This window comes from Schistocerca nitens, chromosome 2 (genome assembly GCF_023898315.1).
Source record: "Schistocerca nitens isolate TAMUIC-IGC-003100 chromosome 2, iqSchNite1.1, whole genome shotgun sequence".
Classification (NCBI taxonomy): Eukaryota; Metazoa; Arthropoda; class Insecta; order Orthoptera; family Acrididae; genus Schistocerca; species Schistocerca nitens.
In genome coordinates this window covers 102,090,484-102,107,972 of record NC_064615.1, presented here as the reverse complement: position 1 = coordinate 102,107,972, position 17,489 = coordinate 102,090,484, and the positions used below count along the sequence as shown (strand labels likewise).

Here is a 17,489-nt window from a genome sequence, read left to right as displayed (position 1 = left end):
AAGAACAAACTGTGCCAACCCCTGCTGCCCCTTCTTCCCCTTTCCCCAGAACCAAACTGTAGATCCGTGTCTGTCCCGTTTACTATATGAGACCCAGCTTATATGGCATGACTATCAGATTGCAGCCATTAGCTGTCAGATAGTGACAGAGAGCTAACTTTTGCTGCTGTTTATACAACGTCTAGCACACACAATCACTGTCAGAATAGAAAACCCTGAGGTGCATCCCTGGCCAATACTAGCAGGGACTTTTAATTTGCCACAGGAGTGCGGCAAAGTAAATGACACCAAAAACAAAAACTCTCCAGGCAAAAGCACACTTTATCCCTTCTCTTTCTGGGTGTACTCAAAGTGGGCATGACATTGCATTCACAAAGCAATAAGGTGCCTGTGTGGTAAAAATTATGAATTGTTCCACATACAGGACATCTGCTCAAAATAGAGTCATGTACGTTGCAGGTTTCAGCCTGCCTAGCCATAGCCCCTAGCCATAGCCTGTGGGATCATGAAGGCCATGGTCCAGCCAATTTCTTGCCTGCTGGCATGTACCGGACACAGGCTAGCCTACATAGCTAACTCACATACCACCTGATTACAAGGCTTCGATTCAGTGTCCTGCTCTACGGACTATGGGCTAGCGGGCCAGGCTACTGAGCCTTCCATTGTCTGCAACCTCTGAAAACTTACAGAGAGAAAATAGAGTATGACATTGTGTACTGTTTGATGCCTACCATGTGTGAACGGATTCTTACATTGTATTAGTGCTTCTAGTCTACAAGAAAGCAAAGCCTTTAATGTCATCCATGTAAGCTTGATGCGCACTATTTGGAAATTAAGAATATGGTCAGTGTAAAGACATTCTCTAATTGTTGTCTTTTTCACATACATTTCACTCTCTTCCTTATATATATTAATGACTTTGCACAACCCATTAACTGCCATATTGTAAGCTATACAGATTACACATCAATCTTGTTCTATGGGAGTGAATCTAATGGGCTAGAATCTCTTGCTACTAGAAGTGTAACAGAAGTAACAAAATACTTCAATGATCCGGGACTCAACAAAATTAAAATCTTTTTTAATAGAAAAATGTTTATATTCCTTCAACAAATTTTAAGAAAGTGATTGTAACATGAGGCATTAGCATATCAGTCTAATTTGATAAATGTAAAAAATAGACATAAGAAGCAACAGCTACAGAATACAGTGTATTTTATAAGTGTAAATATAACCATAGTATTAAGTCTGACGTTTGCAAAGAAAATGTAAATAAATAAATGTCACAAATGTCATGCGATACCTCTTAATATTGTATCAGGCCTTCTTTTGCCTGGTGTGCAGAAACTCAGTGTGGCATGGACTCAACAATTTGTTGGAAGTCCCCTGCAGTAATACTGTGCCTTGCTGCATCTGTAGACACCCATAATTGCAAAAGCATTGCTGGTGTAGGATTTTGAGCTGAACTAGCCTCTCAATTATGTCCCATAAATGTTCAATGGAACTCATGTTGGGTGCTCTGGATGACCAAGTCATTCACTTGAACTATCTAGAATGTTCTTCAAACCAATCATGAACAATTGCAGTCTGGTAACATGGCACATTGTCACCCATAAAAATCCCATCATTGTTTCGGGACATGATGCCCTTGAATGGCTGCAGATGGTCAATGATTGGTTCAGCTGGACCAGAGGACCCAGTTAATTTCATGTAAACACAGACTACACCAATATGGAGCCACATCAGCTTACACAGTGCCGTGTTGACAACCTGGTTCCATGGCTTCATGAAGTTTGTGCCACACTCAAACCCCACTGTCAGCTCTTACCAACTGAAATTGGCACTCATCTGACCAGGCTACAGTTTCCCAGTCATCTAGTGTCCAACTGATATGGTCACAAACCCAAGAGAAGTGTTGCAGGCGATGTGCTGTTAGCAAAGGCACTTGCGTCGGTCATCTGCTGCGATAGCCCAATAATGCCAAATTTCACCACACATACCCTAACAGACATGTTCCTCATATGTCCCACATTGATTTCTGCAGTTATCTGACACAGTGTTGATTGTCTGTTATTAGTAACAACTCTACGCAAATGCTGCTGCTCTCGGTCATTAAATGAAGGCTGTCAGCCACTATTTTTCTGTGGTGAAAGGTCATGCATGAAACTTGGTATTCTTAGCACATTCTTTGCACTGTGGACCTCAGAATACTGAATTCTCTAACAATTTCTGTAAGGGAATGTCCATGCATCTAGCTCGAATTACCAGTCTGCGCTGAAAGTCTGTATTCCCATTGTGTGTGTATTATCATATCAAAAACTTTTTCACATGGATCACCTGAGTACAGTTGACAGCTCCATCAATGCACTGCCCTTTTATACCTTGTGTACATGATACTACCATCATATATATGTGTGCATATCGCTATTCTATGACTTTTGCACCTCAGTGTATGTAAGTACTGTAACTTGCAGGAGGCAAAAAAAGTGTAAAATAGCACCACAGTGAAGCATGCGAGCTCCAACATTAATGGAAACCACTGTCAATGATTCCATGCATAGTTATTTGAAACAACAATATAGGAGGCCTTTGCAGATGAGCACAGAAAGTAATCCAGCAGAGATTACAGGCTGGCCTGGCGAGTAGCCACAGTGCACAGCCTGGTTGGATGGGGAAGTGAAGGGCCAAGGTTAGATAGGAAAGATGGTGTTGACCTAGCCCAGCAGGCTGCATTAGCTGCATAGTCTCACGAACAAGCTAGGCTGACGTGTGTGTTGTATGGCCCAGGGTGTGACACAGGCTAGGTTGGTTGGAACTGCACTGTGCTTGATTCTGCTCACAAACACAATGATACAGAGTGTGAGAGGAGATATTTTAGGATCTGATAGTACTATTAGTAGGGTACCATACCAGATGTGCCACTACCCCTAGAAACAGCTGTTCTGGAGAGGAAGTCTCACTGTCAGCAAAAACATTCTGCCAGTCCATATGCCATTACCAAGTATGCTGGATATGCCCCTCACCTGTTTGGTCATTTGAGGCAGATAATGACGAGCTATGTGACATTAGGTGCAAGACACTTGGGCATCTGTGCTTCTTTTATTCCATACTAAAATCCTATGCCCACATTCCCTGCTCACTCATGCTCTAATTGGTACTCATAAGGCAGTGCTTAAGCATATACCTGCAATCAGTTCACACATACGCTAGATTTAGTATGTGCAGAATTGGATCCTGAAGCCTGCTCTGCAAACTACCAATAGACTATCCTACAAGGCAGAGCCACGAAATTTCCAGCAACATGATACTCTGGGACAATTTCAGGCTGGCTGCATTCTGTTTTATTGCAAGACATGGCAGTCAGTTATCACCAATCTGGGCAACCAGATTTATTTCTGTACTAGGTGGCTGAATCTGCTGCAATTATAGAACATCCTGCAACAGTAGATGAAGAGCTGAAAAACTGACAACAAGTTAAACAGCTCAAATGATTGCTAAAGATGCGTGCAAATGATTCACAGCTAAAAGTTTAAATCCTGACTCATATTATACCGAAGACTCATATTATACCAGTTCAATGAGCAGTAAAGGCCTGTTAGCAGTAGAAATTGACATTAATGGGTATACACCAAATGAAACATGCTGTATAAAATCTCCATAGCTCCATCTTCTGATGGATCATGGGACAACAGCTTTTACCATACCTTTGTGTAGTACAGATGACACCTTGAGCAGTATTTATGGGTCTTATTTTACTTGCTGTTGATTTTGGTGTTACACTATTCCATCTTCAGGCTCCGTGATTTTGTTACACCTGTAAAAATGCAGTATGAAACTATCTACAGATATTTGTAAAACTGATCACAGGTTAACTCCATTAAACTAACACAATTCCAATTTTCATATGTGTATCTGACTAGCCAAGTGTTAAAACTATAACAAAAGGCAAAAGCTATAGATAACGTCTATGCTATGTCAAAATTATAATTATTGCACTAAAATTAGATAGCCTATGAAGAAGATGTATTAATAGGTAAGAGCAGTGAAGGTTCATGAAGGGATTAGATGTAAATGGAATTATTCAATAAAGTGTAAAGCAATATTCAGCTAGATCAGTCAAAGAGGGGAAGGGAGGTGGGAGAGCTGCACTCCTCCTGAGTCAGTGACATAGAATTGTTCAGAGAGTGTAGCACATAATGTGGCACTTACATGGGGTTATATCTGGATGTATTATAAAACAAAAATGTAAATCAAAGCTAATATTGGTAAACCCCTTAGTCATATGCTAAAACTTACCTGTGTAGGGTGAAGTCATGATATGTACAGTAACAGATTATACATGGCTATTTATGATGTTATGCCCACTTTGGCTAAGTAAGCTAGTAAATGGTTGTCAGGGCTGGTTCATGAACATTTTCCCACACAAGCAGCTTATCATTTGGTGTCCCCCTCACCTACTTGTCCCTCATAATCATTCACTCATTTCAGTTTTTGCTACCAATTGTGATACACATTGTACACAAATCAATTAACAGTGATACCCAATGTACACAAATCCTACATTTAGGCACCCATATGAGCTTGGTGCCCCAAGCAACAGCAACCAATCATGATATGTCCTGTGTAGAAGTCTTACAACTGTGGCATCTCTGGCTTTCTTCTCAGCTTGGTGCTCCAGGCAGCAGTTGGTGTCATTTGGGCCATAAACTGGCTCTGAAGGGATTTAGGCGAGGGGGGGGGGGCAGTGATTCTTTAGACATGCTAGTCCATATAGAAAGGACATCATTATAATGGAGAACATAGAGAACCTCATGCATCTGTTATCGGAAACACATTGCTCTTATCTGTTAATACACCACTGTTGAAGGCTGTATAATCTATGTCATAGGCTTTATAATTATAAATATGATTTATAGACATTTATCCATATCTCTTCTCCTTTGCCAATGTTTTTAACACTTTTCTACTCACATATACGGAGTTAATCTATGATCAGTTTTAAAAGTAGTTATAGCTAGTTTTATACCATATTTAATACATGACAAAAGATATGTTTACTATTTTTAAGAGCCTCAAATTGATTTACAATAAAATCAGAGCTATAAGTACACATAAGGGGTCATTCCCACTACATAAAGACAATGCATAAAATTCTTTGCTGTCTAGTTGAATAACAAGTTAAAATAAGAGTTAACACATAGATAAACTAATCAGCATATTGTATCCTCAGAAGCATCTACCATTGTGTTCACCTAAAGTAAGTGTTAGCACATTTGAGATATTTTCACTCCATGTCCTCCTATGGAATTATCTTCTGTGGCAATACACTTAAAGTAAATGAACTTTTTTTTTCAGAAGAAGTGAGCAGCAAGCACATTATGTAAAGCAGATTACTGTACATCTTGTAGGATCTTTTAAGGATCCTGGAGCCCTTACACTCACTGACCAATACATTTACTCCTTAATGTTTTTTGGTGCTGATCAAAATCAGTTTCAGTTGAACTGTGATTTACACATTCACAAGGCAAAGACAGGCACAGAACTAATTTTCTTGTACACTTTGCCTTCTCATCTAGGATTCCAAACGGAGTTATGTACTCTGGTGAGATGATGTTCAACAAACTACCATCTATCATAAACCAAGAAATCAAGAACCTTACCAATTCAAAAGGAAATTGAAAGCCACTGTTTCTACAAATTATCTGAATATCTACATTCAGGAATTGAAAAGTCCTGTTAACGATGTGGCAAGCAGCAGTATTTGTTTTAAAGCTGCACGATAGAAATGTACTGCAGATAAGACATAGTATTTACAGATTTTGAAAAATATCATCTGAGAAAATCGCAAATAACGAATTAAGAAAACTTATGAAAACTCACATACATCACCAAAGTGGTGAAAAAATGGGATTTAAAATGGTGTGGTAATGTGACGAGATTAAGGTATGAAATTGGCTGAAAAAGTACTTTGTTGGCAACTTCCATATATGAGAAAAAGAGAAGACCCTGTGCAGAATGGGAAAATCAAGTGGAGCAGGCTATGCAACAAAGAAACTTGAAAGAAGGCTTGGATACAAGGTTGCCAAACAGTAGCTACATAGTAAAACTGATAAGGCACTAGCTTTTTCAAAGTAGCAGCTTTCATATTAATTTGCTCACTTAAATTTAGATGACAAAAGTGTGAATAGTTTTAAGCTGTATAGTGATAGTTTATTGTTAAATCAGTATAAAGATAACATTTTAATGATTTTTTTTAAATACATACCTTGACTTGTTCCACACCCCTGAAACTATGGAACTTGATGAAAAAATTAACAAATGAACAATACCAAAGAGAGAAGTCAACTTACATAATTTGGAGTGCAAGGAGAGCACAAAAGTTCTTAAACTGCATGTAAGAAACCCTATAAAGTCTTTACATGTTGCTTTTCATGTTGATAAATAAATCACTGCTGGTTGATTTCTATCTGCTCATGCTGTGTACATCAAATATTAGCCCAATAAATCTACTACTTGACAGCACCAATGGACCTTGAGAGGACATTTGCCAAGACTGTTGGTGCACGGTTTCTTTACCTACTTCAAGTCAGCTCAAGGACTTGATGTTGCCCTTCACTGATGGTGATCATCCATTGCATAGAATGATTCTTGTTCCCCTCATCCCATGACTCGTTAAAATTTTCTGAATTTAATAAACATCTGGTCAATCTCAACAGAAAAAAATCTGTGATTCAGGGGCCACGATGATATTTATTTCTAGAGCAGGCACTTAAGGCAAGATAACAGTTCAGCATAGGTTGTAGCACATGTTGACTTGCTCATGATAATAGCATTAGTGTTCAGTCCAGCTTTGATATCTTTCAGCAGCTGTGAAATGAAGTTATAGACAATATTAAACCCGTGGTCCACTCTGTATTGTGTTTGCTGCATTATCATGTTTCTCTATGGCTGGATTACTCTCTATCAAATGCAGAAGCCAATGGCTGGAGTTCTTTTTGTAAATTAAATAGAGTTTTAAACACTAAGCTTCCAATTTGCCTGCAATGTGAAGTTTACAATCGGTGCATGTATTACCAGTTTTGACTTGTGAAATGAGATAGGGTATTTCAATGCAAAAAACATTCAAAAGTGGACATTTCTCAGTGAGAAACAGAGAAATAGGTGTTATTGATTGTGTGAAAACACAGAAAAACAAACCAATGGCTCCAGAGAGGTAGATGCAGTATTTCTCACTTTCCAAAAAGCATTTGACTCAATACCACATCTATTCTTATTATCAAAAGTATGATTGTGTGCAGTCTCAAGCAAAATGTGTGTAATCCAATGAGAATTTTTTGGTAGGAAGAATGCAGTATCTTATCTTGGATGGAGAGTCATCAATATATGTAGAAGAAATGCCCCAAGGGCAGTGCCTAAACAGTTGGTGCACTATTTCTTTACCTACTTCAAGTCATCTCAAGGACTTGATGTTGCCTTTTACTGATGGTGATCATCCATTGCATAGAACTATTCTTGTTCCCCTCATCCCATGACTTGTTAAAATTTTCTGAATTTAATAAACATCTGGTCAATCCCAACAGAAAAAAATGTGTGACTCAGAGACTATGATGATATTTATTTCTAGAGCAGGCGCTTAAGGCAAGATAACAGATCAGCATAGGTTGTAGCACATCTTGACTTGCTCATGATAATATCATTAGTGTTATCATAATCTAAATAAGGTTGGGACCCTTGCTGTTCATGTTCTACATTAGTGACCTTGGAGACAACATTAATAGCAACCTCAGACTTTTCACAGACAATGCAAGTATCTGTAATTAAATAGTGTCTGAAAAAAGCTGCACAAATATTCAGTCTGATCTGAATACGATTTCAAAGTGGTGTTAAGACTGGAAACTTGCTTCAAATGTTCAAAAATGTGAAAGTGTGCACTTCAAAATGAAAACATAAAACATAGGAGCCTATGACTACAGTATTGAGTCACACTTGGAATTGGTCAACTCATACTAACACCTAGGTGAAACACTTTGTAGGGATACAAAGTGGGACAGTCACATAGGCTCAGTCTTATGTAAAGCAGGTGGCAGCCTTCTGTTTATTGATATAATACTAGAAAAATGCAACAGTCTATGAAGGAGATTGCTTACAAATCACTCATATGACTCTTCCTAGAATATTGCTTGTGTGTGTGGAAATTGTACCATATAGTTCTATTAAGGGATATTGTATGTATACAGGGAAGGGCAGCATAAATGGTCATAGGTTCATTTGACAAATGCTAGAGTGTCAAAGAGATGCTGACAAAACTGAATAGCACATACTTGAAGACAGACACAAACTGTCTCAAGAAAGTCTCCTTATGAAGTTTCAAGAGCCAACTTGAATGATGACTCTTGGAATATACTACAATCCCTTACAAGTTGCTCATGTAAGGCTCATGTGAACAAAATTAGAGTAATAATCATTCTTCCCAAGTGCTGTAAGTGAATGGAACAGGGAGAAGCCCTGATAAGTGATATAACGGGAAATACACCCATCATACAGTTCACTGAATTGTAGAATATGACTAGAAGTTGTTGCAGAACTGGATCAGAAAACATAATTGACTGAATGATGTAACTAATAAAAATGAAGGGAGGTGGATGGAAAATGTAGCTAGGCAAGTGGCTGGTAAGTTGATCAAAGAAGTTTTTTGCCAAATGCCAAAAGACTGCAGTAGATCAATACAATGATCTAATGGAGGTTGGGCAGATGACAATAGAAAATGGCAGGAGCAGTGTGGATACATATCACTGAAGACCATAATCTATGGATATGTCTTGACTAAGCCGTCATGCACCATTGAATTTCAGATGGCTGATGATGATGATGATTATTATGATGAGACCACTAGGTCCAGTCAATATGATGATGAATTCTGCCTTATGCAAAACACCTTGAAAAGGTGCATAAGGCATAATGTCATCCTGTTTTTGTAGCAAGCACGAACATAAGAAGAACTACAACACCACAAGATGATTAGGTCCAGACATTTTTTCTGTGTCAGTTAATTTTCTGTTCTGCAGTCTATCTGATTATCTGGCATTTAAGAGTTGATGTAATTGTTGAAAGGAATTAGAATACACACCAACACATTAAAATCCTAGGATATAAGATGACAGAACAATATTAACTCTGCTGAACACATGCACACTATCATATTCATCATTTTGTTTGACCACTTGCACATGGGATGCTTCTGTGGGTTGTGTGTGTTGAGACTGTATATGTCTACACAAAATAAAACATGAACTGAAGTTTGTCTGCAGATGTAACAACTGGTAGTGCAACATTTGAAGATCTCAGTTCTGTTGTTATTAATGAAAGCTTGCTCAATCATAGTGTTCCGTAAGCTAACATTGAAGCACAGCAGGAAATCATCTGGTTTAATGTCACGAAGGAAGGTCAAGACTGAATGTTCTAAGAGGAACCAACAGTGATAGCCCTCTTCAAGTTGCGTGGAAAGTTTTCTCAGTAAGATGTCTCTGCTTCACAAAACTGTCTTTGAAATTCTGCCATTATAGACAATGTTGAGAATAATATTTGAGCATGCCAAGGAAATAAGTTAATCACAGTAAAATATGGCAAGCAAGAAGAAATGCAAATGACTGTAATAGTTTGGCATTCGTACAAGAGGCCTAGTAAAATATTCCCTCAGGTCAGTAAGATACCTGGAAAGAATGGCCTAAGTAAAGAGAGGGAGAAAGGATACACCAAAGAAATCCTCTATTAAACAAATCAGCAAAGACCTGAATGCTCATCACTTAATCATTGAGGCAACTAAACAAGTCACCCACGACTGGATACATGAAAGACTGCTGGAAGTGATGTCCTTGACCTTTGGTATTTTAATAAATCGCAATGTTACATCTTACTACAAACATCAGTATGTATTGCACTTACATAATTTTTATTATTATTCTTTTTCTTGTGTTTTTAATCTACCCCTGTTAATAACATGTTGTCCTTTGTAGATACAATAATACAGGCTCACTGCCATATACTGGTACCTTATATAAATTGTAGACACTCTTCATTTTGTCGTATGAACTTTCCATTTTACTGATTCTTTCACCTATTACTAGATCCTTCTAACAAATTTTCTTATGTGTTCCTTACATTAAAACTGATGTTTGGACTCAAAAGTTTTATTATGTTAGGAAACTCTTTAAAGAAACGGAGTGGTTTATGCCCAGATTAGATCAAAGTGTGCAAAAAATCAGTAAATTTCTCAATGGATAAATGAATTACCTAGCACAAAAAGAAAACTGTGTCTGTCAGTCAGAAGCATCCCTGAAGCAGACGCTACAGCTCATTGCAAGACATAGTGCAAAATGTTAAAGACAGTAGTACAAACTATGAAGAAATGCATTACAAGAAAAGATAATCACATCAAGCAACTCAATACAGACAATCTGTGCTGTAGGGAAGGAGGAAACTTGCAGAACCATGGATGAGAACCAGCAGACGGGTTTAAAAGTAAATGATACTTCCGCACTGTGTGCACTTTTTAACAAGCTTTTCATAATTGTTAGGTACTGAAAAGAAGAGGCTGTCAGGTTCAGTATGTGCTGCTAGGTTAAATCTCAGACCAACCATTACAAATAACTTCAGTAATATGAACATGAACCACACCACACTAGAAGAAGTAATTTCCATCACAAAGTTATTAAAATCAAAAAATTCTATTGTTTGTTGTAACACTTCAACAAAGTTAATTAAAGAGAGTTGTTCTGAGTTTATTATCAAATTTAATTATTTGTATCATGGACATTTAACACCAGAAAATTTTCCAGTTGGCTGAAACATGCTGAAGTTAAACCTCTGCATAATAAAGAAAATAAAGAGATACCATCAAATTGCTGGCCAATTTAACTTTTGCCAGCATTCTCAATAAGTTTAGAAAAGGTAAAATACAAGTGGCTTCTTAACGATCTGACTACAAATATTGTATTGTCAAAGTCACAGTTTGGATTTCTAAAGAATTCCAATACTGAGAACGCTATTTATACATACAGAAAGAATGTGCTTAAGCTGTTACACAATAAATTACAGACTACTGCTATATTCTGTGACTGTATAAATCACGAAACTTGTAAGAGGTTTTCTCACAGCAAATTACGACAGCAAGCTGATAAAAAGGGCTGACAATATTTATTCATTTGGCAGGTGAATACCACAGAAATGTTAAAGTGCTTAAACAAATCTTAATTTGTAATGCAGATGTTATCAGACACAACTGATACAAAAATAATTCTTTGTTACTTTCACGCCATATCAGATGGGATCTTTATCTGGGGAGAGGTGTGGCGGAGTTTCATTCATCGAACCAAGCTAAAGTTTCCTGAGCCCTAAAGTATGTGATATGAAAGTATGTAATTATTCCAGCTCAGTTACACTATGTTGGTAGCTGCTGTGCAAACATTGTCTCCACGTACACGTACACCATAATTACTTTACCACAAAAACATTTGGGTTCACACTGATCTGGTATGAGATGATCCCGGGAGGGGGGTGGGGGGGGGGGGGGGGGGCACTGAGGGCCGAACCGCACAATAATTCTGGGTTCGGTGCAGGGTGGCAGCTGGGTGGGCGGACAGCTATGGCCTGTTGTGGGGTTGTGAACCACTGAGGGCTACTGCGGGACAAAGCCTCTAAATCGTTTCTTGGTCCCCGGTTTAAATACACAAGTATGTAATACCAATTACTTGTTCTTTGAACTCAAGAAAATCCTGCAGAGGCCTGTTCAAGGAATTGGGTGTACTAACTACTGCTTTAATGAAATTTGTCATAAATAATACACTATGTGATCAAAAGTATCCAGACACCTGGTTGAAATGACTTACAAGTTCATAGCACCCTCCATCGATAATGCTGGAATTTAATATGGTGTTTGACCACAGGGCTGATGACAGCTTCCAGTCTTGCAGGAATATCTTCAGTCATGTACTGGAAGGTTTCTTCAGGAATGGCAGTTCATTCGTCATGGAGTGCTGCACTCAGGAGAGGTATCGAAGTAGGTCAGTGAGGCCTGGCACAAAGTTGGTGTTCCAAAACATGCCAGAGGTGTTCTATAGGATTCAGGTCAGGACTCGGTGCAGGCCAGCCCATTACAGGGCTGTTATTGTTGTGTAACCACTCCGCCACAGGCCATGCATTATGAACAGGTGCTTGATCATGCTGGAAGATGAAATTGCCATCCCCGAGTTGCTCTTCAACAGAGGGAAGCAAGAAGGTGCTTCAAACATCAATGTAGGCCTGTGCTGTGGTAGTGCCATGCAAAACAACAAGGGGTTCAAGCCCCCTCCATGAAAAACACGGCCACACCATAACACCACCGCCTTCGAATTTTACTGTTGGCACTACACACGCTGACAGATGACGTTCACCGGGCATTTGCCATACCCACACCCTGCCATTGGATTGCCACATTGTGTACCATGATTCATCACTCTAAACAACGTTTTTTCCACTGTTCAGTCATCCCATGTTTATGCTCCTTACACCAAGCAAGGTGGTGTTTGGCATTTACTGGTGTGATGCGTGGCTTATGAGCACCTGCTCGAACATGAAATCCAAGTTTTCTCACCTCCTGCCTAGGTGTCATAGTACTTGCAGTGGATCCTGATGCAGTGTGGAATTCCTTTGTGATGGTTTGGATAGATGTCTGCCTATTACACATTACGACCCTCTTCAACTGTCGGCAGTCTCTGTCAGTCAACTGACGAGGTTGGCCTGTATGCTTCTGTGCTGCACGTGTCCCTTCACATTTCCACCTCACTATCACATTGGAAACAGTGGACCTAGGGATGTTTAGGAGTGTGAAAATTTCATGTACAAGCATATGACACAAGTGACACCCAATCACATGATCACGTTCTAAGTCCATGAGTTCTGCAGAGCACCCCATTCTGCTCTCTCATGATGTCTAATGACTTCTGAGGTCACTGATATGGAGTACCTGGCAGTAGGTGGCATCACAATGTAGCTAATATAAAAAACGTATGGTTTTGGGGCTGTTTGGATTCTTTTGATCACATAGTGTATATCCATTTTACAAACCAACAGCTGAATTCATAAAATCAGTACCAGATATAAAAATATCCTACACAAAGATGTAATGTCTCTTTTTTTGATCAATAAAAGTGTCCATTATTAAGAACAATACATTTTCAATAACTTACATGCTATAAAAAGGTTTAGCTGCTAATAAGATTGAGTTTAAGAGGCACTTAAAGGATTTCTGATTAGCCAGTTATTTCTACTCCATTTGCGAATTTCTTAGTAGAGCCAGCTGATGTGCATATTATTAATAATATCAAATAATGCAAGAGTTAAGTAACATTTGACTTTTTCACATCTTTAGTGCAGTAATGTGATCGTTGTATGTAAGTGCTGTAAATGCTTTCTGTTTGATGATGTATGGCTACAATGGCCTAAGAATTACTTTTTCACCTCAGTGTAAGATGGCTACTTTCTGTTGCAGGGTGGTGATGAATGCAAAACTTTTTGTGGTGATGGGCCTGACATTCACATTGGATGTGGTGTCAGGTATGTGGGTGAATTCCCCAGCGTGGGTCTGGTACATTCCTGATACTGTGAACGTGCTGCAAGGAGTGCTCATCTCAGCTATTTTTGTGCTGAAACGGCGTGTGCTGCGTGCATTGGCTCGCCGCCTGGGCCTGCCGTGGGGCAGCTCTGGCTCAGATGGGGGCACAGGGGGTGCCAACACACCACCCTCTGCCTCTGCTACATCCCGAGCTGTGCGTGCCCGTAGCCTCACCCCAGCTGCTGCTGTTGATACACCCATCCCACTCAAGAGCACACCCTCAAATTCCACACTCCTCACAACCATCAGTATCAACAACCACAACAACAACAACAGCCATCACATCCAGCACAAGTCTTTCGTCACCACCAGGACTTGAACACAACAATCACATGTGTAACTATTATTCCTCAGAGCTCAGTCTTATTTCTTTGTGCTATTTACTATATACAGTGTAGGTCATACGTAACTGGAAGTCATATGTGGACTAGAACAAGCTGTGAAAGACTACACATTGAAATGTCATTTCGAATTAGTCACAAAATTCAGACCTGGGAAAGTTAAGTGAAGTTCAGAAATGTTAAGGTACGATTTTCATCACCTAAGGTAAACAAAACACAAACATGAAACAGTACATCAACAAACCACGAGGTATGGAGAAATGTATTGTATAACAGCTATTTAAACATTTCTTTACTGTCTAAGTGTGACTATGAAAAGATTATATGAAGCAGTCTCATTCTATGCCCTTCCTGATATTCCAGCTAGAAATGATTAAGTTAATTTTTTGAGGATGGTAAAAACCCAATTTTTATTACACAAATTTGCTGTATAAGGGAAAAACACTGCTGATTTATTAAATACATTTTACAAAGGATCCTCAGCACCCCAATTTCTTTCAAGCATCCTGCCAATTTTGCATACGGCTAATTTTTGCTCTTTATTGGCCTAATCTCATAACTACATGTTTCTGAATACATTGTGCAAAACTTTTTACGCTTATCCTAAGGAATGGACTGTGTACGATAACTCGTAAGATGCCCTCCAAGATATATATTTTCATTCTGTCTTCATCACACTGTACTAGGATATATTAAACACATCTCATTATTAGATCATGGTCATATGATGTAGCCTGGGTTTGGATTCTGGTGTTCAAAGAAATTTTTGTCACCATTATTTATTCATAGGCCATGGGGAAAGAGTTGGTGGTGTAAGATTCCTGACCACACATATATGTGCCAGTGTCTTACATGAAAGTACTATAAATAAGTCTCTTGTATGTGGGCATGTGCTATTGTTGACAGACATACATCCACTGGATAATGACATTAAACTCAATGGCATCCTTATTGTTATTCAGGAGAAGTATACTATGAGATGACACTAGCTTTCACACTATGTTACTTCCACATTAACATAAATACCATGATACTTCTAAACACACCAACCACAGTCAACACACTACATAGCTACGCATCTGATACATTGGACAAATGCTGTAGGAAATTTCTGGTAGAATGTAAATACAAAAAATGAATTATTCATTATCCAGACATGTCATGCCATTAGAGCTAATATGACAAAAAACTTATCATACCTCAGAGAATTAATGATTATCCACTAAATATTTGCATAAAAGCCCTGCACTCCAAATCTGGGAGAGGAGGGTGGTCCATGTGTGCCCTCTTGCTCCACCTTGCAGATGCCTCTGTTTGGACATACAGTAAGATGAAATGACATCCACCTGCAAAGTTTGCACCAGACATTCAGCCAAACACAAAACAAGGATAAGCAAAATTATGTACTCTTCTGTGTCACTAATCAGTCTCCCTTTAGTAAATTATTACTATTGTAGACTTTAAGGTAGGATCAGTGAAAGAAAATATGATTATACTTATGTATTCCATCCTACAAGGAACAGCTACTTGGTAGAGTTCCCATTGTTTCCAAGTTGTCATGAGCATCATTTCATGTATCTAAAAGAGGAGAAGAACAGAGTTATTGTAGAAGTAAATTTTTTGCCATAATTTATGTTTCCTCATGATAAAAAACAAGTACTTTTGATTTTTTTGTAGTTCCTGCATTAGTCAATTCATTTAATACTTATTTAGCAGTATGGAAATCTTTCCTGAAGTTCATCCTGATATTCTGTAAGTTCCCTACTTGCAGTCAGTTAAGGATGATTTCTAAATTACATTACAAAAAAATTAAATTGTTGACTGTCCTTGAGCACAATAAGTAAAACTGCTATACAGTTTAACGTGTCTTTTTCTGTGCTTGAGCACAATAAGCAAGACTATGAAGTGTAATCTGTCTGTTCTTTTCCAAATTATATTCATCGTTTCCCAATATTTTTCTTGTGTACTGAAGTGAACATTTTAACTTTAATTTTTCTGAGAAAACACAATAGTTTTCTTTCCATGTGTACATTCAAAATGTATTCTCTCCCCTATCCTGTTCCCTTCAAAAGTGCAGCACGTCTAATATCAAGTCAGTTTTCTAAAAGTAAAAAAATTCCTTCTGCTTTCAGCATTAGTTAATTTTTTACGGTATATATGACTATGAGACATGATAAATACAACACTAAAGAAAACTTAACTTCTTTGCTGCAGTGGAAGATTAATTGCCAGAAGTCTTTTTGTACATATTTCTAGAATGTCACTATTTCCTTTATTTGTTAACTTTAGTCCTGTTCTGAATTAGGAGAGTGAGCAGTTACTGCACTTAGTAAACAAGCTGTTTTGTGTAATTGTATATTATGCTTCAAGTGCAGTTGTCGTACAGAGCAACCAACTGAAACTTAATTTGAAAGTACCTGCTTTTGAACCACCAATGATTTATCACAAGTTATTACTGCTTTTATATTGACAACATTTTTTGATGAGGTGGTATTCTTAGTTTTTAATATCAACATTTCTATAAATAAAAGCTTTACAGATATAAGACTGAAATTGATTTGTCAATTATTTACTGATGTCAGTGTTGTATTACATAAAAACACTTAATTTTAGATGAAGTGTTTAATTATTTGCACAATAAATGTTGTGTATTGTTGAAAAACCTGCACAATAAAATACATCAAAGTCTTTGAATGTTTTTGTCTAGTGCACCTTCAGAGACATTCCATTCTGTAATAAAATGTAAAAGACCATAAAACCTTGACTAATGCATTCTGTAACTGCAGTTAGTGCAACATGATTCACTGTGCCACAAGACATCTGCATCTGAATGTTCTGCTTAAACATGATCAATAATTATGTTAATTTGTAAAATATTGAACAAATAAAGTGTCTGGTGTCTGTCTATATCTGGTAGTGTACCTATACAAAATCAAAAAATTTGTCATCAAATATAGTACACATATACCACATACCAGAACTGTTGCATCTCTCTCTCTCTCTCTCTCTCTCTCTCTCTCTCTCTCTCTCTCTCACACACACACACACACACACACACACACACACACACACACACACACAGTAAGAAAGAGTGAGAGTTTTAGTTTATATCATATATGTCCAGACTTCTCGTCATAATGCTCTGAATTTCAAAGTAGTTTTGCTATCTGTAAACTGTATACATACTGGAAGCAGCTGTAATATTGCAATGTCCTCTTCAAGGAACTTTGTATTTGACGCTCTCATATCTACATTCATAATTTTTGCAAAATGCAATTAAACACTACTAATAAAGACTCACCCCAATTTATTCACAACAATATGTTTCTCAGAAACTGTGCAAACTATATTCGTATTCCAAAGCAAAGTCCAGTCCACATCATATCAAAGTTCTGTGTATGACAAATAGGGTCCACAATGTAGACACCTTAGGCAAACCAATACCATACTAACCACCCACTCCACAGATCACACCATAACTGACTCAGTTCAGTCCTGGT

General features: G+C 38.1%; 1 protein-coding gene across 1 annotated transcript in view; it reads left to right on the top strand.

The window, feature by feature from the left end:
- Nucleotides 1-16,844, top strand: part of LOC126235765 (uncharacterized) — a 716,416-nt gene extending 699,572 nt beyond the window's left edge. The window contains exon 7 of the mRNA XM_049944564.1: nucleotides 13,526-16,844. Coding sequence (XP_049800521.1) covers nucleotides 13,526-13,967 — 442 coding nt within the window. The 3' untranslated portion in view covers nucleotides 13,968-16,844. The remainder of the gene's footprint in view (nucleotides 1-13,525) is intronic.
- The last annotated feature ends 645 nt before the right edge of the window (nucleotides 16,845-17,489 follow it).